This window comes from Schistocerca nitens, chromosome 5, assembly GCF_023898315.1.
Source record: "Schistocerca nitens isolate TAMUIC-IGC-003100 chromosome 5, iqSchNite1.1, whole genome shotgun sequence".
In the NCBI taxonomy this organism is placed as follows: domain Eukaryota; kingdom Metazoa; phylum Arthropoda; class Insecta; order Orthoptera; family Acrididae; genus Schistocerca; species Schistocerca nitens.
In genome coordinates this window covers 495442626-495465825 of record NC_064618.1, presented here as the reverse complement: position 1 = coordinate 495465825, position 23200 = coordinate 495442626, and the positions used below count along the sequence as shown (strand labels likewise).

General features: G+C 43.5%; 1 protein-coding gene across 2 annotated transcripts in view; it reads right to left on the bottom strand.

Moving 5' to 3' along the window:
* LOC126259820 (phosphatidylserine synthase 2-like) overlaps positions 1-23200 on the bottom strand; it is a 210327-nt gene that overhangs the window by 143679 nt on the left and 43448 nt on the right. For both annotated transcript variants that reach the window (XR_007546563.1, XM_049956861.1), the window contains exons 5-6: positions 22032-22196; positions 2572-2690 (exon numbers count right to left, since the gene is read on the bottom strand). Coding sequence is in view for 1 of the 2 variants with exons in the window: in XM_049956861.1 (XP_049812818.1) it covers positions 2572-2690; positions 22032-22196 (284 nt within the window). In the remaining variant the exon portion in view is untranslated. The remainder of the gene's footprint in view (positions 1-2571; positions 2691-22031; positions 22197-23200) is intronic.

Here is a 23200-nt window from a genome sequence, read left to right as displayed (position 1 = left end):
CCAAAATTTCTTAGGATTTTCTGCCAATTCAGTACATAGAACTTTACTTTCGAATTCATTGAACGCCTCTCGCATAGCCCTCCTCACACTGCATTTCGCTTCGCGTAATTTTTGTTTGTCTGCAAGGCTTTGGCTATGTTTATGTTTGCTGTGAAGTTCCCTTTGCTTCCGCAGCAGTTTTCTAACTCAGTTGTTGTACCACGGTGGCTCTTTTCCATCTCTTACGATCTTGCTTGGCACATACTCATCTAACACATATTGTACGATGGTTTTGAACTTTGTCCACTGATCCTCAACACTATCTGTACTTGAGACAAAACTTTTGTGTTGAGCCGTCAGGTACTCTGTAATCTGCTTTTTGTCACTTTTGCTAAACAGAAAAATCTTCCTACCTTTTTTAATATTTCTATTTACGGCTGAAATCATTGATGCAGTAACCGCTTTATGATCGCTGATTCCCTGTTCTGCGTTAACTGTTTCAAATAGTTCGGGTCTGTTTGTCACCAGAAGGTCTAATATGTTATCGTCACGAGTCGGTTCTCTGTTTAACTGCTCAAGGTAGTTTTCAGATAAAGCACTTAAAAAAATTTCACTGGATTCTTTGTCCCTGCCACCCGTTATGAACATTTGAGTCTCCCAGTCTATATCCGGCAAATTAAAATCTCCACCCAGAACTATAACATGGTGGGGAAATCTACTCGAAATATTTTCCAAATTATCCTTCAGGTGCTCAGCCACAACAGCTGCTGAGCCAGGGGGCCTATAGAGACATCCAATTACCATGTCTGAGCCTGCTTTAACCATGACCTTCACCCAAATCATTTCACATTTCGGATCTCCGTCAATTTCCTTCGATACTATTGCACTTCTAATCTCTATAAACACGCCTCCCCCTTCACTGTCCAGCCTGTCTCTGGGGTATACATTCCAATCTGAGTTTAGGATTTCATTACTGTTTACGTCTGGTTTCAGCCTACTTTCTGTCCCTAGTACTATATGGGCGTTGTGACCGTTTATTAAGGAGAGCAGTTCTGGGACCTTTCTATAGACGCTCCTGCAGTTTACTATTAGCACATTAATATTGTTATTCCCTGTTGCATTTTGCGTACTCCTACCTTGCCGCGTCTCTGGAGGCGTCTTGTCGGGCCTATGGAGGGAATTCTCTAACCTAAAAAACCCCCATGTGCACACCACACGTACTCCGCTACCCTTGTAGCCGCTTCCAGCGTGTAGTGCACGCCTGACCTATTCAGGGGGACCCTACATTTCTCCACCCAATAGCGGACGTCGAGAAACTTGCACCCCAGATCTCCGCAGAATCGTCTGAGCATCTGGTTTAAGCCCTCCACTCGGCTCCAAACCAGAGGACCGCGATCGGTTCTGGGAACGATACTACAAATAGTTAGCTCTGATTCCACTCCACGAGCGAGGCTTTCCGCCTTCACCAATTCCGCCAACCGCCTGTACGAACTGAGGATGACCTCTGAACCCAGACGGCAGGAGTAATTGGTGCCGACATGAGCAACAATTTGCAGTCGGGTGCACCCAGTGCTCTCTATCGCCGGCGGCAGGGCCTTCTCCACATCTCGGATGAGACCCCCGGCAAGCAGACAGAGTGAACACTGGCCTTCTTCCCCGACCTTTCCGCTAACATCACTTAAGTGATGTTGTCTCAGAATACATTTTACTTTTCTTAAAAAATGTTTAACTTTGGTTGCAGAACTGTTATAACTAAATGTTTTGTTTTAATCTGTTATGTTCCAAATAGGTTCATCTTATTAAGCATTACTTTGTTCTACAGCCACTCCATTACCTCGGTCAGAAAAGGAGGAGATTGGTGTTCAATGTCCCGATGACAACCAAGTCATTAGAGACTGAGAACAATCTCAAATTAGGGGATGATGGGGAAGGAAATAGGCTGGGACCTTTCAAAGGAACCATCCTGGCATTTGCCTGAAGTGATTACGGGGAATCACAGAAAACCTAAATCAGGATGTCCAGATGCGCGTTTGAAACATCATGCTCCCGGATGCGAGTTCTAACCACTCTGCCACCTTGCTCGATTTTGGTCAGAAAATACGTTCTCATTGCTTCATTATACTTAACTTTTTTTACACTAGTGTCTATAGGTTATGAAATAATTTACACACAATGCCTTACAAGCACTTATTCTGATGGCAATGGTTTTATCAAGAATTTATTACCATTTGTGAAAATTCATAAAACAAAGTCAAAAAATAATAATAAGATGACTCCATAAAAGTCTGTCATGTTCTAGAACAAACTCTACAATATTTTGATTTTATTTTTTGTGACAGTAGCCTCTGTGGTCATGTAACTACTGCAACACACTGCCTTCTATGTGAACACAATATAAATGCTGTAAGAAATCATAAGAGATATAAGGAAAACTTTAGAAAGGTGTACTCCAGTCTATACAGCATTTTAAAAGAATACACAGAAACGGGGGCTTTGTGTCTCTAACATATGTCACTTGTGCATTAAAATAAATAGCTCCATTGCAAAGCTATACCTTGAAGATTTAAATGCAAAATCTTTTCTGCTAAATACCTGTATGTTGGGATGCCCCATAAACCTCGCCAATGGTATGTCTTCATGGAAAAGTAGTTTAATGTTTTTATGCCAAGATAGATGCCTAGTCCATTACAAACCAGGGCATCTAATATCCACTGTTAAAATAAACAAAAAATACATGAACATAAAGAAATATCTAACAAACCTTAAAAAAATTAAGCTGAGCTTAGTGTTACAATCATTATTTCATATTAACAAACAATAATAACAGTACAGCCTTTAAATTAACATTACAGCATTTAAATTATGATGATAATGATTGAGGGACAACATTAATTTAGAAGCTCCTAGCAGTAATGTCTGAAAAGCTAGAAATAAAATAAAGACAAAAGACTTTCAGTTATTCCAGATAAAAAACACAGATAAAAAACACTGAAAGGCAACAAAACAGAAATGCCACACACACCAATAGAGATTTGCCAGTATTTTTCATCTTTGCTAGTAGGTGAAGTAAATGCACTTGAGCTATATTCTAGGATGGGTTGCACCAGTGTTTTGTAAGCATCTTTTTTGTGACATGATTGCATTTTCCTAATATTCTACCAATGAAGCAAAGCCTGCTACCTACTTTACTTGTGACTGAGCCCATGTGATCAATGGATTTCATATGCCTAAAATTTTTACACCTAGGTATCTGCATGAACTGACTTATTCTAACTGTGAGTTATTGATATTGTCATACTATAGAATGTTTTGATTTGTTTTGTGAAGCACACAAATTTACATTTCTGAACATACTAAAAAGTTGCCAATCTCTGCATCATTTTGTCATCTTAACAATATCTGACTGAATATTTGTGCACCTTTTTATCAGACAGTGTTTCACTACAGATACATGCATCATCTGCATAAAAAACTAATACTGTCTGCAAGGTCATTAACATACAGTATGAACAGCAAGTGTCTCAACACATTTCCAAGATAACATGCTGTGTCCTCCCTATCAAGAAATGTTCAATTCAGTCACAAATTAATATAAACTATCCTTTTCTTACAAAGCACTGGTGCTATAATGAGCCTAAATTCGAAGGTTAAGAAATGCTCTATCTACGAGGGTCGGTCAAAAAGTAATGCCTCCCATTTTTTTCTACTTAAAGAAATTAAGTTAAGTGAAAAATTTGAATTTGGCGCCATTCCTCAAACCTTCTTCTGCAATCCACTGCAGTAGTAACTTTCTGTGTCAACAGGTGGCAGCACAGCAGAAGTTTGTAAGATGGCCGACATCGATGTTCGTTTGAGACAGCGTTGTGTGATTGAATTCTTGAATGCAGAAGGTGAAACGCCCATACGCATTCATGAAAGACTGAAGAAGGTGTATGGTGTTGTGACAGTGGATGTCAGCACTGTTAGACGATGGGTTCGTCGTTGTAAGGAAGCTGAAGGGCAAACACCGTTGACTGACGAAAAGCGGAGCGGCAGGCCGGTGAGTGCAGTGACTCCGCACAACATTCAGCAAGTTGATGACATCATTCGTGGTGACCGTCGGGTGACTGCAGATGAAGTGTGTCGCATTATTTCTCTTAGTAAAGGCAGTGTGATCACGATTATTAAACAATTGGGGTACTCAAAAGTTTGTGCACGGTGGGTTCCAAGAATGTTAACCGATCAGAATAAAGAGGCAAGGAAAACAATAGCCTCCCAACACTTGCAGCGCTTCCGTTTGGAGGGAGATGAGTTTCTGAAAAAAATTGTGACCGGGGACGAAACATGGGTGCATTTTTTTGAACCCGAATCAAAGAGGCAGTCAATGGAGTGGCGTCACACAAGCTCGCCGAGGAAGAAAAAATTCAAAACTGTGCGATCGGCAGGGAAAGTTATGGCAACAGTTTTCTGGGATACAGAGGGTGTGATTCTGGTTGATTTTTTGGAGCAGGGATGCACAATAAATTCTGTTCAATACGTCACAACCCTCAAAAAACTTAAAGCACGTCTTCAGCGAGTTCGCCCAACAAAATCAATGGCAGATGTTCTTCTTTTGCATGACAATGCAAGACCACACACCAGTCGTCACACCTCTGACGAGATTGTCAAAATTGGATGGGAAGTTTTGCCTCATCCCCCATACAGCCCTGACCTGGCACCATCAGACTTCCATCTGTTCGGGCCACTAAAAGAAGCTCATCGAGGGATTCATTTTGAAGATGAGGAGGCCGTCAAAACATCCGTGCGTCAATGGCTTAGGAAGCAGAGCTGTGATTTTTACCGTGCTGGGATACATGCCCTTGTTCAAATATGGACCAAAACTGTAGAGATGGGCGGAGATTACATTGAAAAATGACAAAATGATCCTCAATGTTGTGGTTTTCAACCTATGTAATTGCATTTAAATTTCCTGACAATTAAACGTAGAAAAAAAAATAGGAGGCATTACTTTTTGACTGACCCTCGTACTTGACTGTCTAGATCTATGGCTGCAAGGACATAATGTGAGGAAAGGCGACTTGCATTTTACTTGACTGATGTTTATGGAATCTGTGTTGGTTGGCAAGGAGGAGATTATTCTGTTTTCGATATCTCACTATGTTTAAACTCAGAATCTGTTCTAGGATTCTATAACAGATGGATGTGAATGAGATACGACAGTAGTTTTGTGGATCACATCTGCTACTCTTCTTACAGGGCTAACTCAGCTGACGTGATTCGTTCAGTTTCAGTGACTTTAGCTGTTTCTCTGTGCTGCTGGCACAACACATCACTCATCTTTGAAGTGCTGCACGAATTAAACTGGGGTAGTACTGGATTTCCCTTTCGTGAAGGGACATTTTAAAACCTCTGCTTTTGATTTCCTACTATCAATTTGAGATCCTGTGTCATCCATGAATGTCTGGACACTAACTTCAGTGCCTCATACAATCAAAATTTATCTGGGTTTTGTGAGTGTTTTAGAGGACCCACCATGCATGCTGGTCATAATGGAAGGGTGCGTCTGCTTTCATAATGCGAAATGAATTTCTGGTTTGTTCTAGATGCTTATCAATGCTTCTTTAAAATGGCTTTATGTTCAGTTATTTGCTTTTCATGTGTGACAATTATTTCATTACTCTCGTTTCATTTTTCAGAACCTAATTTACTGCACTAATATTTATAGAAATTGTAGTCTCAAAAAGGTCGTGTATCTGAAATGAAAGTTATACCACAAATTAGATATGTGACAACTTACAAATGATTAGGATTATGTAACAGTATGTGATCCTTATGAAAGCCCAACAAATATCAACAAAGGTTGCTGTATGATTATTGCGAAAATTAATTTATTCACCCATTGTGTTCTCTAAATCCTATTATGAAGGGAAGTCTTCACTGCTGTGGCATGAACCAAATTATACACTAACTGGTAGAAGCAGCCATCACAGGCAACTTCTGTAAAAGATTCTATCAATCAGTTATGACATTAATAATTGTGGGAATTACTGTACTTCTAGATTACTTTACCACTGCACAGGGTAAAGCAGCTAAGGCAGATCCCCCAAATAAAAATTAAAAAAACTAAAACCTGAATCCCAATTGCCCTCGGAAGACCCATTGGTACTGGCTGATCACCATGTTACCCTCAACTGGTAGTTGTCACAGGATGTGGATAAGGAGGGGCATGAGGTCAGCACACTGATCTCCTGGCTGTTGTCAGCTTTCATGACTGGAGCTGTTAATACGCAATCAAGTAGCTACTCAATAGGCATCACAAGGGCTGAGTGCCCCCAATGGCCAACAGTACTCGGTAACCCAAATGGTCGCCCACCAAACTGCTAGCCAAGCCTGACAGCGCATAACTTCAGCGATCTGATGGGAACTGGTGTTACCACTGTGACGATGCCATTGGCTCCAAATATAATCTGAATGACTAAATTTTTATGTAAAATTTTTACTAAGTTATGGGAGACAATGCAGCAAATTTTCTGATGTACAGAAGCAATTTTTAACATTGATAGCTGCCACATTATAAAACTGACTTTTTTCAGTATGGAATTGTATACGTTTTCTGTGTATTTGGAAAGAGACTATAAAGAGGTTTCAACAACATAATCTGTGGTACCTGATGAAATACACTCCTGGAAATGGAAAAAAGAACACATTGACACCGGTGTGTCAGACCCACCATACTTGCTCTGGACACTGCGAGGGGGCTGTACAAGCAATGATCACACGCACGGCACAGCGGACACACTAGGAACCGCGGTGTTGGCCGTCGAATGGCGCTAGCTGCGCAGCATTTGTGCACCGCCGCCGTCAGTGTCAGCCAGTTTGCCGTGGCATACGGAGCTCCATCGTAGTCTTTAACACTGGTAGCATGCCGCGACAGCGTGGACGTGAACCGTATGTGCAGTTGACGGACTTTGAGCGACGGCGTATAGTGGGCATGCGGGAGGCCGGGTGGACGTACTGCCGAATTGCTCAACACGTGGGGCGTGAGGTCTCCACAGTACATCGATGTTGTCGCCAGTGGTCGGCGGAGGGTGCACGTGCATGTCGACCTGGGACCGGACCGCAGCGACGCACGGATGCACACCAAGACCGTAGGATCCTACGCAGTGCCGTAGGGGACCGCACCACCACTTCCCAGCAAATTAGGGACACTGTTGCTCCTGGGGTATCAGCGAGGACCATTCGCAACCGTCTCCATGAAGCTGGGCTACGGTCCCGCACACCGTTAGGCCGTCTTCCGCTCACGCCCCAACATCGTGCAGCCCGCCTCCAGTGGTGTCGCGACAGGCGTGAATGGAGGGACGAATGGAGACGTGTCGTCTTCAGCGATGAGAGTCGCTTCTACCTTGGTGCCAATGATGGTCGTATGCGTGTTTGGCGCCGTGCAGGTGAGCGCCACAATCAGGACTGCATACGACCGAGGCACACAGGGCCAACACCCGGCATCATGGTGTGGGGAGCGATCTCCTACACTGGCCATACACCACTGGTGATCGTCGAGGGGACACTGAATAGTGCACGGTACATCCAAACCGTCATCGAACCCATCGTTCTACCATTCCTAGACCGGCAAGGGAACTTGCTGTTCCAACAGGACAATGCACGTCCGCATGTATCCCGTGCCACCCAACGTGCTCTAGAAGGTGTAAGTCAACTACCCTGGCCAGCAAGATCTCCGGATCTGTCCCCCATTGAGCATGTTTGGGACTGGATGAAGCGTCGTCTCACGCGGTCTGCACGTCCAGCACGAACGCTGGTCCAACTGAGGCGCCAGGTGGAAATGGCATGGCAAGCCGTTCCACAGGACTACATCCAGCATCTCTACGATCGTCTCCATGGGAGAATAGCAGCCTGCATTGCTGCGAAAGGTGGATATACACTGTACTAGTGCCGACATTGTGCATGCTCTGTTGCCTGTGTCTATGTGCCTGTGGTTCTGTCAGTGTGATCATGTGATGTATCTGACCCCAGGAATGTGTCAATAAAGTTTCCCCTTCCTGGGACAATGAATTCACGGTGTTCTTATTTCAATTTCCAGGAGTGTAGTAACAAGACAACAGCATGGCAAAGCAATATCCTGCCATCATGAAAAGTCCCACAAATGTCTGCCCTTCTACATTAAATGTAAGCAAACACATAATTCAGGAATGTGTTTCTCCATGTGCTTCAAGGGAAAAAAAAATCAAGAAACTCATAAAATAAAGAATAAAATACACTAATGAAAAGGAACAGCAACTGATACGAGAGATGCGAAAAATATTTTAGCAGCAGCAACACGCAATATAAATGGCAGTATGCGGTAGTTTGAATGTGTAGATGGGATCAGCCACAAGATGTTCTGTAAATATTAAAATCCAAAACATTTCATCTTTTCCACTTTTCAGTACATTAACAAGTTTGTGGTGAACGGCTTTCAAAATCGGTTCCAGTTCTCTGAACGATGTCTATGAAAACTGCAAAGTGATGGAGCGTTTCTATGCAAGATTTTGTTTACAAATGAAAATCATTCAAAAACTGCAGGCAAACAAATCCTCATAAAGTGAAATATTGGTCAAATGAAAGTCTATGCTGACTGACAGAAGTGAGTAGACAAAAATCTTGGTCTCTCAATGTGTGGTGCAGACTTTTCAAGAATTGCATGAGTGGTCACTGTTTTACTGATGGGACTCTAAATAGTTAAAAGTATCTGCAGTTCCTAACAGATATGGTGCTGCATGTATGGGAAGACATCTCACTGAGCATACTGGTACCAATATGATGGATGTGCCCTGGTCATTCTGTACAAATAAATAGTTGTGCAGGTCGTTTGTTTGGGATACACTAAATGGACTGCATGCTCACCAGACTTAATACCTCTGAAATTTTGTCTATGGAGAAGATTAAAACAAGAAGTCTACTAGGAAACATCACAACATTCAGTGATCACTTTATAGCGATAGCTTTATAGCACAAGGTCAACATTTTGAACACTTGGTATGATACTCATATATACAGAGTTGGCCAAATTATTATGGTAAAGCTGTAGGATCAACATATGATTTGAGTGTGTGTAGTGTGTATTTCACATAATCAGGGTAGATAAAACTACTTGGAGGTGAATGTGGAGTATCTGGAGCCGAGTTTGAGTATTTTCAGAGCATGCAGAGTTGTTTAGGTGCACTAAAATGACTGGAAGATGCTGACAGCTGAAAATCGGGTATATTTTTGCAGGCCTACATACATTCTCTAATGAGAATTTGTTAAGTTTATGTTGATTATTGGGAATATTAGTGATCTTCAGTTGTTTAATCAGTGATTAACAACTTCAGTGAACAATTGGAATTAATTCTGTGTAATATATCAGTGGCCAAAAGGGTGGTTTAATTCATTTCATTTCGAGACAGGTAATTTGAATTTATCGACAGCAAGAAAGACATTTCACCCATGACAGTTGCTACTGTTAGGACACTTTTGGCAGAAGGGCACTACACACAGCATCAAATTGCTTCCAGACTCAGATCTCACAACAGACAGTGAGTAATTTAAAAAAAATGAAAATTGAAAAACTTTGTTGATTGGCAGCAAGACACAGATGTGGAAGAAAACCAAGACTGAGCCTTAAAATTCAGCAAAAATTGAAAAAAATATGGTCAAATTCAAGCTATAAGTATGCAACTCTCTATATGCAGATGGACAATCATGGAGTGACTGTCTCAGCTAAAACTGTAAGGAGAGTGGTGTCCAATGCAGGCCTGTGAGCATGTTGACCGTTGACCATGACCTAAGCACAAGATCATCACAGAAATAGCCAAAGTGGTTAAACTGGGGAAAATCCATACAGAACTAGACTGCTGATGACTGGAGAAAGGTAATTACTAAAAATTTATGCATAAGTAAACATTTCATTAAATGAACTCATTTCCAAATCATGATCTTGAACAATTCTGGATGTCATCGAAATGACTAGCAAAACTTGCCTATGAATATACCTAACAAACTTTAGTAATGTGAAGTGTGGTAGTAATATAAAGATATTATTTTCTTATGGGTGTCTTTCACCAATGAATCAATGTTCTGCATCACAGAGGAAAACAACCAGTACGTGAGGAGGAGGGAATCGGAGGAGTTTCATCAGGTCTGAGTATGCAAAACTGTGATGCACCAAACTTTGGTTATGGTCTGGAGTGTTTTTTCATGGAATGGTACAGGAAACCTGAACATTGTTGAAGGTTCAGTGAACCAAGGACAATATCTCAGTGTTAAAAGAGAGAATTCTGCCCCAGACTAGGGAATGGTTTAATGGTGAAGATTATGTTTTTATGCATAATGGAGCACAAGGCCATAAAGCAAAAAGTGTGGAAAGTTTTTGGATGAAAATGATGTTACTGTGCTCCTGTGCCCTGAAATTAGCACATCCGTGAAACCAATTGAAAATCTTTGGGCAATAGTTAAGAAGTAAATAAGAATACAGAAGGTCACAATAAAGAATGGTCTGATTGAATTGCTGACACAAACATGGTTACATGACCCAGCTATTCAAAACGCCTGTAAAAACTAGCAGAATGTATGCCTAAAAGAGCAGGGATGGTAATAATTTTGGCCACCTCTGCATACTATGTTATTTTATTACATTGCAACCAGTTTCGGTGACCCAATTCACCATCTTCAAATCTTAAATGATGCTGAGGAGGTGAACTCCAATTGCATATATAATCCCATCAGTGGCCAACATCTCTGAACTGGCTTCCATAAAATATTGTAAAAGTGACGTTGTGTTTGCAACCATCAACTGAAACTGACTGTTGGTAATTAGTAGTTGATTCGCAAAGATGGACATACAAAAAAAGAAGTTTGAATAGAGACAGCTTATAACCTGAATTAATACATAGGCTACCTTATACCTACCCACCTATCAAAGGAGTGGGGCTGAAAAAGAAGTGTGGTGCACTACATGCGAATAACCATACCTTACTCATCCAATATTTGAGAAGGAGAGCACTTTGTGACTTGTAAAGAACTTTACACTTAATATCAAACCTTTATGAAACTACCACTTGCTGACAACCCCCATAAAATGATGAGAGGAAAAAAGTTTATTGCATACTAAATTTTCCCTCTATATGCAGCAACAAAACTGCCACTTGAAGTGTTGTTTTAAAAGGGGGGGGGGGGGGGGGAACCAAACTGCAAAGTCATCGGTCCCTTGTTCCCAGCAATATAATAACTCAAGGGAAAGAAGAAAAGAAAGGAGACATACAGCACAATGACAGGACAATCAACACTACTATGGACAAAAGAGGAAAAAAACCACAGAGAGAAGCAAGAAACAGGTACAAGGGGTAAAAACAAGAGAGCAGATAACGGTGGCTGGCCGACCACGAGAATAAAAAGGAAAAGCTGGCCACTCTGCAACACATTAAAACATCCACATCAGAGAGCAGAGCACAAAGGGACAAAAGACATGTGCTAAAACTTATATAGAATGATCAAACCCACCGTCATGTATACAACGTAAAACTAAATTAGCCAATCACCTAGATATGAGCCACTGTCAGGCAGGTGCCGCACCGACACTGAGGTGAGTGATCACGGCGCAGGAGGTAGCCTTGTGTCACCCAAGCCTGGCCAATGCGGAGCCGCAGAGAACCACAGAGTCCCTGTGAGAGGCCCACATGGAGGACTGCCACACATTCGTAGTCTCCTTAATGGCATGCAGGTTGTTGTGCATGCTGAGGTTATGCCATTTAGTCTCCCAAAGCCACGAAACCTAGCAGCATAGTACTGAACGCAGGTCAGTTGCAGAGAAGCCGATCTCCATAAGCAGTTTCCGCATAGCCTGTTTGGCCAGCGTGTCGGCAAGTTCGTGGCCTGGGATTCCGACGTGACCTGAGGTCCAGACAAACACCACTGAACAACTGGATCATTCCAGGGCATAGATGGACTCCCGGATAGTCGCTGCCAAAGGATGACGAGGGTAGCACTGGTCGATAGCATGTAGGCTGCTCAAGGAGTCAGTACACAGAAGAAACGACTCTCCAGGGCATGAACAGATGTGCTCAAGAGCACGAGATATAGCCACCAGCTTGGCCACGAAAGCACTGCAGCCATTGGGCTAGGAAAGCTATTCAATGGACATATGCGAAGCCGATGAGAGCATCAGCCATCGAGCCATTGGTGTAAACCAATTCATGGCCTTGGTACATGGCAAGAATCGAGAGGAAGTGGCAGCGCAGAGCTGCAGGGTTAACTGAGTCCTTAGGGCCATGTGAAAGGTTCAGGCAAAGCCGTGGTCTAGGTGTACACCATGGAGGTGTACATGAATGGACCTCAAGTATAGGTGGTAAAGGCAAACACTCCAGTTCAGAAAGAAGGGATCAGACATGAACTGCAACTGGAAGCCCTGACCTGGGCCGCCGATGCGGAAGATGAACCACTGTGGGCGGAAAAAGGAGACGGTGACTTGGATGCGCAGGAGAACTACGAACACGTGCAATGTAACTGGCCAGCAGTTGTGCACGCCTAACCTGCAATGGAGGGACTCCGGTATCCACAAGGATGCTGGTCACCAGACTCGTCCTAAACGCTCCAGTCGCTAGGCGAACACCACAATGGTGCACTGGGTCGAGTAAAAGCAACACTGAGGGTCCCACCGAACCATAAACCACACCTCCATAGTCAAGGCAGGACTGAACAAGGGCTCTGTAGAGCTGCAGCAGTGTAGAGCGATCTGCACCCCAGTTGGTGTTCCTCGCGCAGAGGAGGGCATTGAGGTGCTGCTGGCACTTCCACTAAAGCCGACAAAGGTGAGGAAGCCAAGTCAATCGGGTGTCGAAAACCAGTCTTAAGAATCGATTCCACTATGGTGAGTGGATCATCATTAAGGTACAGTTCTGGTTCTGGATGAACGGTATGACACCGACAGAAGTGCAGAACACATGACTTTGTGGCTGAAAACTGGAAACCGTGGGCTACAGCCCATGAGTGTGCCTTGTGGATGGCTCCCTGAAGGTGCCGCTCAGCAACACCAGTACTGGTGGAGCAGTACGAAATGCAGAAGTCATCTGCATATAGAGAAGATGAAACGGATGGCCCTACAGTTACTGCTAGACCATTAATGGCCACTCAATACAGAGCCTTGCGGGGCCCCATTCTCCTGAATATGGGGGGAAGTATTGGAGGCACCAACTTGGATACAGAAAGTATGAAGTGACAGGAAATTTTGGATAAAAATCGGGAGCAGGCCTCGGAGACAGCACTCGTATAATGTGGCAAGGATATGATGTCGCCAGGTGGTGTCATACACTTTTTGTAAATAAAAAAAAAAAATGGCAACCAGGTGTTGGAGTCTGGAAAAGGCTGTGTTCAGATGGTAGACTCGAGGGACACAAGATTATCAGTGGTAGAGCGACCGTAGTGGAAGCTGCCCTGACATGGAGCCAGTACGCTACGTGATTCCAGGACCCAACCAAACTGCCAACATACCATACATTCCAGCAGCTTACAAAGAACGTTGGTGAGGCTGATGGGCCGATTGCTATCCACATGGGTTTTTACCGGGTTTGAGCAGCGGAATGATGGTGCTCTCCCGCCATTGTGATGGAAAAACGCCATTGCACCAGATCCAGTTGAAGATGACGAGGAGATGTCACTTATAGTCAGCTGAGAGATGTTTAACCATCTGACTGTGGATCCGATCTGGCCCAGGAGCTGTGTGAGGGCAATGTGCAAGGGCACTGAGGAGCTCCCACTCTGTAAATGGGACATTATAGGATTCACTATGGCATTTAGTAAACGAGAGGACTTTCCCTTCCAGCCTCAGTTTGAGAGTGTGAAAGGCTGGGGGGGGGGGGGGGGGTAATTCTCCGATGCAGAGGCTCGAGCATAGAGCTCAGCAAAGTGATCGGCAATCGTGTTTGCGCCAGTAGATAACACGCCATTTATGTTAGCACTGGGAACACCTGTTGGGGTCTGATACCCCAAAACACATCTGATCTTTGCCCAGACTTGGGAAGGTTACGAATAGCACCCAATGGTCGAGACATATCTATCCCAACACTTCTGCTTCGTCAAATGCAGGCACAGAGCCGTTCAAAGGCTATGAGGTGCTCCAGGGAAGGATGCCGCTTATGCTGCTGTAGAGCTCACCGACACTCCTTAACCTGGACTGCAAACTGATAAATCAGTGGTCGAGTAGCTACCATGAGCCACACTGAAATGTGTGGCAGCCCCAGTATTTAAGAGGCAGAGTTTGAACTGAGACAGTAAAGTTTCAACATCTCTGCCTTGGCCAGTAAGCACGGCACCACCCCACAAGGGGTTATGGGTGTTAAAATCTCCCAAAAATAGGAAAGGTTTAGGGAGTTGATCAATCAGTGCAGTTAATACATTCAGGGATACTGCACCAACTGGAGGAAAATATACATTGCAGACAGTTATTTCCTGTGTCGTCCTTATTCTGGCGGCCATAGCTTCAAGAGGAGTTTGAAGGGGCACAGTTTCACTACAGGCTGAGTTTAGGATATAAATGCAAACTCCACCTGACACTTGATTATGGTCGCTCCGGTTCCTGTAGTATCCCTTATAGCCGTGGAGGGCAGGGGTCCGCATTGCCGGGAACCATGTTTCGTGAAGGGTAATGCAGAAAGCAAGTGTAAAGCTTAACACTTGCTGTAGCACAGCAAGGCAGTGGAAAAAACTGCCGCAATTCCCAGTGGAGGATGATGTCATCGTGAGACCGGAAAGGCATGGAACATTCAAAGAGGCAGTTTACGCCTCAGGTCACCTGCTGCCAATGACTTATTGCCTGAGCAGCCTATATCCATTGTGCCCAAGGGTCCGGCAAGATCTAGGTACTCGGCGAATGCCAGAATCTCTACCTCATCCGCAGATGAAGAGCTTGTAGATAGTGGTGGTGTGGGTGGCACTGCAATTCCCTTGGTCTTGGGGATCTTCTTTTTGGGTTTCTCTCACTGCTCCTTGGGTTTCCCTGGCTGGGAGGATTTCACTGATTTAGTCTCCGGGACTGACGACGAGAGTGAAGCCCTATGACCAGCTGCTGTTGGGCTCTTCAGCCACTGGCGGGTGTCAACTTTCCCACTATCAGAAAACTGGGATAAGGAGTGACCCAAGGGACCCCTTCCTAGTGAGAGGAGTCGATGAAGATTTACGCTTCTCCAGATCAGAAGTGGGGGCTGATATCTCCAATGTTTGGATGGGGGGTGGTGGTGGTGGTGGTGGTGGTGGTGGTGGTGGTGGTGGTGGTGGTGGTGGTGGTGCTCCCGAAGCAGGTGGTGCAGGAGAAACAGGGAGGGAAGTGCCCCCGACTATCAAGCGGGCAGGTGTAGTCTTCTGGTTTTGAGAGGCGACAGGAATGTGAGTAACTGATGGGGTGACAACTGTTCTCGTAGCGGCAGCGTAAGATGAGGTGATAGCCACAGGATGTAGGTGCTTAAATTTCCTCTTAGCCTCAGTGTAAGTCAGTTGGTACAGCATCTTATATTCCATGATTTTCCTCTCTTTCTGTAAAATCCTGCGGTCTGACGAGCAAGGTGAATGATGCTCTCTACAGTTGACACAGATGAGAGGCGGGGCACATGGAGTATTGGGATGTGATGGATGTCCACAATCTCGACATGTGACGCTGGAAGTACAGCGGGAAGACATATGGCCGAACTTCCAGCACTTAAAGCACCACATCGGGGAGGGATGTATGGCTTGACGTCGCAGCGGTAGACCATCACCTTGACCTTCTCGGGCAACGTGTCACCCTCGAAGGCCAAGGTAAAGGCACCAGTGGCAACCGGCTCTCAGACACCAACGGATGCGCTGGACGAAATAACACCTCGCTGCTCTAAATAGGCGCGTAACTCGTCGTCAGACTGCAAAAGAAGGTCTTTGTGGAATTAATACCCTGGACCATATTTAAGATCTTATGGGGTGTGGTGGTAACAGAAACATTCCCCAACTTGTCACAAGCGAGTAATGCCCGTGACTGGGAAGAGGATGCGGTTTTTATCAAGACTGACCCAGATTGCATTTCGGACAAGCCCTCCACCTCCCCAAACTTGTCTTCCAAATGCTCCACAAAAAACAGAAGTTTCATGGACATGAAAGATTCCCATAAACTCTCATACATACGAGGTACTGGGGGAATAAGCTCCACAGCCATCCTTGGCCTCGCTTTCCTCCTACGGTATGGAGGGAGGGGAACGATTTGGGGTCATATTTCTTAGTACCAAAGTTAGACTTTGTCCGCTTAGAGGCTGCTGGCGGCAGACCACCAGCAGGAGATGGCGTGTCATCCACTCTGATGCCACCCACTTTGGCCAGGGGGCCCTCCCCATGGGCACCAACCAGCCTCAGCAAGGGCCACCTGGCAGGATGGCCGTGAGTCCTGATGCCCCAGGGAGATGGGCATCTACTCCATAGCATACATGAGGAGTTAACGGCGCAGGCATCAGCAGAGTGATCCCTGTGTTGTCAGGGGGCTACAACCCACAGGGTAAATGGCAGCCTCACCACAATGGACTGGCTACTGTGCTGGATGAGGTGCAAAGAATTCCATGGTCCTCATCAGTGCAGAAAATGACACTGCATAATGGGTGAAGAAGAATGCACCCAGGAAGGTGTCCGTGCTCAAGGGATGGAGGATGAGTGGTACTGCAATGCCCCGATGAGAAATTGGGCTAAAGATCTCAATGCACGATGGACACGATGCACCATGTAAGACACCCTTCCCCAATTGGCTCGCTCTTCAGGAAAGTTTTGATAATGGAGGTCAAACCCTACAGGAGACCATCACATAAGGGCCAAAAGGTGTGAGACTCCTTTTAGTCACCTCTTACGACAGGCAGGAATACCTCAGGCCTATTCTAACCCCAGGCCTGCAGGGGGCCACTTGAAGTGTGGTGTTCTAATTTATTACTTCTTTACTACAAACTGTATTCCCACACACATTGCAGGCAGTATCCACATATGTTGCTGAATGTAACAACAAAAATATATCATTGCGTGACACAGAGTTCAGGAGATATGATGTCATAAAAATTGAGCTGCGTGAAAATGAAACTGCAGTGCGAAGTTCACTACAGATACAAGTGAAATGTGTACAAACACATGTGAAATATATCTGACATGTGCATATGTGAACAAAGCCATGGGGAAAAAAGCTTATCCTAAATCCTGGAACTATACATATTAGTTACGATCTGGAAAGAAATACTGTGGGTAAGAACCACCATCCTACTAGAGGAGGGGAGACAATGTGGAGAGAGCAGGGGGAACGAGGAGATGATGAGATGGAGAGGGAAAAGGGGGAGGAGGAGTTGGGCAGAGAGAGGGGGAGGAGGAGATGCACTAATATAAGATTGGAATAAATACACATCTGGGCATTTTTTAAATATAAGACTGTTTAACCATAGGTAACACTGTGGGGCAGAACTAGTTGTAATAATAAACACATGAACAGTACCCAAACCATGTGTTTTTATACATTTGGTAACGGTAGGGCAGATGTTTGTCAGTGTTCTCCTAATAGCATGACAGTGGTTTGCTGCATTATTATCTTATTAATGTCAGACCAAGTGCCACACATTATGCTATCGAAATCTAATTCAAAGGCTCTTTCGAATGCCACACAGAAAGTACATAGTTCAATTTCAAAATGAAATAAAAATAATGAAATCACTCTGTTTCATGATATGGCAGATGTAAACATTAAAATTTTTTATGTATGTCAGAAGATTTGCCAAATTATGCACCAGAACTTGCCAAAAGCTATACTTCAGTACATACACTCATTCAAGATATATTTTGGTTGACTTGTTTTAGCTGCCTCACCCTGTATGTATTAGAAGGATAAAAAAGAGCACTCATGCTACTTTTCCACTGCTCTGCTTGTGATTTTATATAACACTTTATACTAAGCATTTACGTAACTACACACAAACTAACAGCTATATACCACGAAGAACCTGTTTAAAATGAACATTAATGCTTACCAAAAATTACGCCCTCTAATGAAAAAAAATATAGGAGTAGTGGCTCTTTTACTTCATTTTTAAATATTTGAGTTTTTCAGTTTCCTGTCAGACAACTCTTACAACCACTTTTGCACAAGAATACAGAAATACACTGAGGGCAGGAGAGAAAAGGCGCAACACCCCCAAGGATAAGGTCATATCACTTACATGTGAGGTAACAGGTGGTTCATCACTGCAGGAGTATATGACAACAAATTCAGACCAAATGAAACACATACGTCAGAGTAAAGGGAGCCTAAAAATTTGCATGAATGCAGAGTGTACCCATCCCTCTCAGGAATGCATGTGTCTATTCTTGCACGCAAACAATCATATAGGTGCTGAATGGCACCTTACAACAGAGTGTCATAAGGATCTTGCACCTTTTCTTGTAATTTGGTGATGGTTCTTGCAGACCCTGGATAACGAGGAACTTCCCACTTCATCGTGTCCCACAGTCGAGACATCTGGTGATCTTGTTGGATAGGGCAGTTGTTGTTGACCACATAAAGAATGTTACACTGCTGCAGCCATGTGTGTACATGCATTGACCTGCTGAAAAAGCACATCATCTTCCTGTCAAAGAAATGGCAGTAGCATAGCACAGGGATAACAGCCTGTGCAATGTAGTGAGCACTGGTAACTTCAACCTGCAGAAATGTCAAATATGACAGCAAGCTGTTAACTGATGGCCTCCCATACCATGATGACAGTGACAGGGCGTGTGTGTCGTGGGCGAATGCACTCTAGAATAGGCAGCTCAACAGGTCTGCACCATACATGTGTATGTCCATTACTCGCATAAAAACAGAATCTACTCTCATCACTACCACTCTCCAGTCAACAGCTCCAGAGTAACCATGCTTAGCCGTATCGTGATTTCAGTGGTAGCCTGGCCTTAGCCACACATTATCTTAACCCTGTTGCAAGCAAACGGTTTCAATGATCCCTATACCACAGCAGGTGCAATATGTGCCTGGATTTGGTTCCTGGATGATGATCACTCGGCCACCACTGCTCACACAATGTGTCGAGCTTGACGTATGCCTGCACTACGTGGACATCCAGAACATGGTCTACAAGTGTGGGATGTTCCACAGGCCACTGTTGAAAGCAGCAACACACCACCAGTACATTGTGCCCGACATGTGGAACAATCTGTTGATATGTCTATCCAGCTTCCTGTTCAACTGGCTGAAGCTGGTCGAAACGTGTACATACTCGTCAGTGGGGCATGGTTGTAACCTAAATTGAATGTTGCACACACTCCGTATATCAACTCAGCACAGTTACTGCCTACAGAGTCAAAATGGAGGACATACATGCAGTCCTCCTGAGTGTCATCTGATCACCGATGACCATGACAAATGAATCACTAACAATACTGCCCTTCAGTATGAACATACTATAGCCTTGTGCCACTGAACACAGTCCTTGAGGGTGATGATCCTTTCTCTGGCAGTGTACATTCTTAACTCTTGGCAGGGTTGCATACTCTATACGAAAATTATTTTTACTTCTTGTTAATCCTACATTCACTGTTATTTATCATATTCTTAGTGCATGCTTCTGCAGATTAAATAATTGCATTGCTCCACAAAGCTTTTTGTTAATTATGCCATGTGCTACTGCCACCTCAGTTTGCTATCCATCTGGAAGCCCAGAAATTTCAAACATGCAGTTTCATTTAGAGGGTGTCCACTTCTCTCTACTTCTGTCTTCCAAGTGTAAGAAGCAATCAACGGGAAACAAAAGAGATGACAAGAAAGTAAGTAAACTATTTATTATTTCAAAAATAATTGCCATAAACGTTAGTTACATTTATCCCACTGTGAGACAATATCATCAATGCCTTCATGGAAAAAAGTTTGCGATTGCCTATGGATCTGGTTCTACCCAGGTGCGCACCCCTTCATCTGAAGCAAATCAACAGCCATTAATGTCTTTCCTCAGGGCTCCAAAAATATGGAAATCTCATGGTGAGAGATTGAGATTGCCTGAAAGCTGTGTAAGGACCTTCCAGCAAATCATCTGTAGTGTAGTCTAAACAACAGGCACACCAGCTCCAGGAAAGTCATGATTACCTTTTTCTTTGACTGCAAGGGCCTGCTGCTCACTGACTTTCTGGAACACAGTGCCACAATCGACACATCGCGATATGTGAAAGCTTTGCAAAAATTGAAGCTCACTATCAAGTCCAAATGACCCATCAATGTTGATGGACTGCAACATTCTGTTGTCAAGGTTGTTTCGACTATGCTGCAGAAGTTTTGCTGGGAAGCCCTTACAAATACTCCATACAGCCTTGATCCCTCCGCATGTGACTTCCATACTTTTAGAGCCCTGAAGAAAGACATTCGTGACTGTCAATTTGCTTTGGGTGGAGAGGTGCATGCCTGGATGCAATCACAGTTCTATAGGGAACTGCAAATACTTTTCCATGAAGGCACTGATCACCTCGTCTCACAGTGGGACAAATGTATTAACATTTAAGGTGATTACTTTTGAAATATTAAACAACTTACCTTTTTTCTACCTCCCTCGTTTTTATTTGGGTGCCACTTAGAATTTTTATTAGGCTGAAATTGCATAATGTAATAATCTGTGAACAGTTTCCCACTGCTGGTAGCATCTGCTTGGAACACAAGCCTCTCCATGTTCTCCAGTCTTCCCAATATCTCCCTGCCATTACTCTGACCCAGTCTTCACCTCTATTTTAAATGTTTCTTACATTTCTTCTGGCCACTTCCCATTCATTCCTTACATTCCATCCTCATCGCATCTATTCTCCTAGAAACCATAGAAGATGAAATGATGACAATTACCTGCTTAATGAAGAGTGAAGTCTGCTTTCTATGACCCAGTTTGAGGCTTGCTGCACTATTCTCCTGGCCACGTGTGGTACTGATGTGTTGTGAACCTTTATTAGTACACTTGTATCATGAGCAAATATGACTGTTATTATCCTTGACAAATCATTTGTGTAGCTCAAGAACAGGATGATAAAGTACTGAATATTGTGGGATATAATTAATGTATCCCTACTCTGAACGTTTTATTCCTATTTTATCATTTGTTAAGGTCACCCTCTGATTTCTGTGGATAAGGTATGACTATTTGTGCAAGGTGATGCATTTAACACCATTAGATTTTAATTCCTTAGGTACAATTTAATGAGCAACACAACTGGAGCACTTGGCAAGGTCATGGAAATAAATTTCCAAATAACCGTATCATCGACATATTTGTTGTGTATGATGTAATGTGGATGTGTAGCCCAGGGATGCAATAGTACCTACCATTCATTGAAAGATGTTAACATATTGCTTGTCACATGTGCCCAAGTATTGCCCTTATGAAAATGGTATGTAGAGTTCCCATAATGAATAGCAAAGACTTAGGCTCTATGTTACCCCAGCACAGTGGTCGCTATTCATATTATTCACAATTAGTAGGTGATAAAATTGCATGTTGTATTCAGTGAAGTAACATCACAATTGAAATTTATCTGCGATTGCTTGTTGTCAAATGTGCGATTACAGTAGCTACTTGACACTGATTATAATTCACTTTTATCCAATGGCTCTACACATGCACTACTGTTGTGGCAGCATTCTCTGGACAAGATGCGCTGTCACAATACGACAAATACAGCTTCTGGCAACCAATGGCCCTTTCTCATTGATATTCATTTACATACTGATATTGCAGTCTCCTATGTTCATGAAACATGTTAGCACTTGCTTTCACACTTACACTTCCCCTTCTGGTGACTCTTCGGTACCTAGGTTTGCGTAACACAGACCTTTATGATGACAAATTGAAGTGCAATGGTGAGCCTATGTATATAACATCTTTCTGAAATCTTAAGTCACTTATTGGTCATATGCATCTTCTGAGTTTGGTTTCACCCATGCAGTTCTTTATGGGAGTTAATATTTTCATAAACACTTGTGTAGTCTTAGCAGATAGCAACCTCTATCTTGTATGCCATGTTATCAAGATATTTCTACTTACATGATCCCACCAGCATTCACTGAAGTTTGGCAGCTGGTGTTCCAAAGTGTATTCAAGAAGCTCAAACATGACAGACAAAACGGTACATAGCCACCAATCTCTGAGAACCAATGTCTTCAGCCACCAGCCAATAAAATGAGTAGGAACAAATATATCAAGTTTTTCCTAAAAAGAATAAAACATATTTTATCACTACTTGCACAAACTAAGAAAAAGATAAATAAAATTTTATTAATGTGTTAAAATCAGTGATAATCATGTACACTGTGCAGTACTGTTTGAAATGATTAAATCCTGAGTTATGTTTCACCACTTGGCTAGAAATAAGAATACTTTCCACAAAGACAAGTCACCTGCACCTTCTACACTGAAGTGCCAAAGAAACTGGTATAGGAACGCATATTCAAATACAGAGATATGTAAACAGGCAGAATACAGCACTGCGGTTGGCATGCCTATATAAGACAACAAGTGCCTGGCACAGTTGTTAGATCAGTTACTGCTGCTGCAATGGCAGGTTATCAAGGTTTAAGTGAGTTTGAACGTGGTGTTATAGTCTTCGCATGAGAGATGGGACACAGCATCTCCAAGGCAGCAATGAAGTGGGAATTTTCCCATACGACCATTTCACAAGTGTACCATGAATACCAGGAATCCGGGAAAACATCAAATCTCCGACATCACAGCGGCCAGAAAAAGATGCTGCAAGAATGGGACCTAAGACGACTGAAGAAAGTCGTTAAAAGTGACAGAAGTGCAAACCCTTCTGCAAATTGCTGCGTATTTCAATCCTGGATCATCAACAAATGTCAGTGTGCAAACCATTCAACTAAACATCATTGATATGGACTTTCGGAGCCAAACGCCTACTCGTGTACCATTGATGACTGCATGATACAAAGCTTTACGCCTCACCTGTACCCATCAACACCAACACTGGACTGTTGATGACTGGAAACATGTTGCCTGGTCAGATGAGTCTCATTTCAAATTGTATTGAGCAGATGGACACATACGGATATGGAGACAACCTCATGAATCAATGGACCCTGCATGTCAGCAGGGGACTGTTCAAGCTGATGGAGGCTCTGTAATGGTATAGGGCATATGCAGTTGGAGTGATACAGGACCTATGATATGTCTAGATATGACTCCGACAGGTGACACGT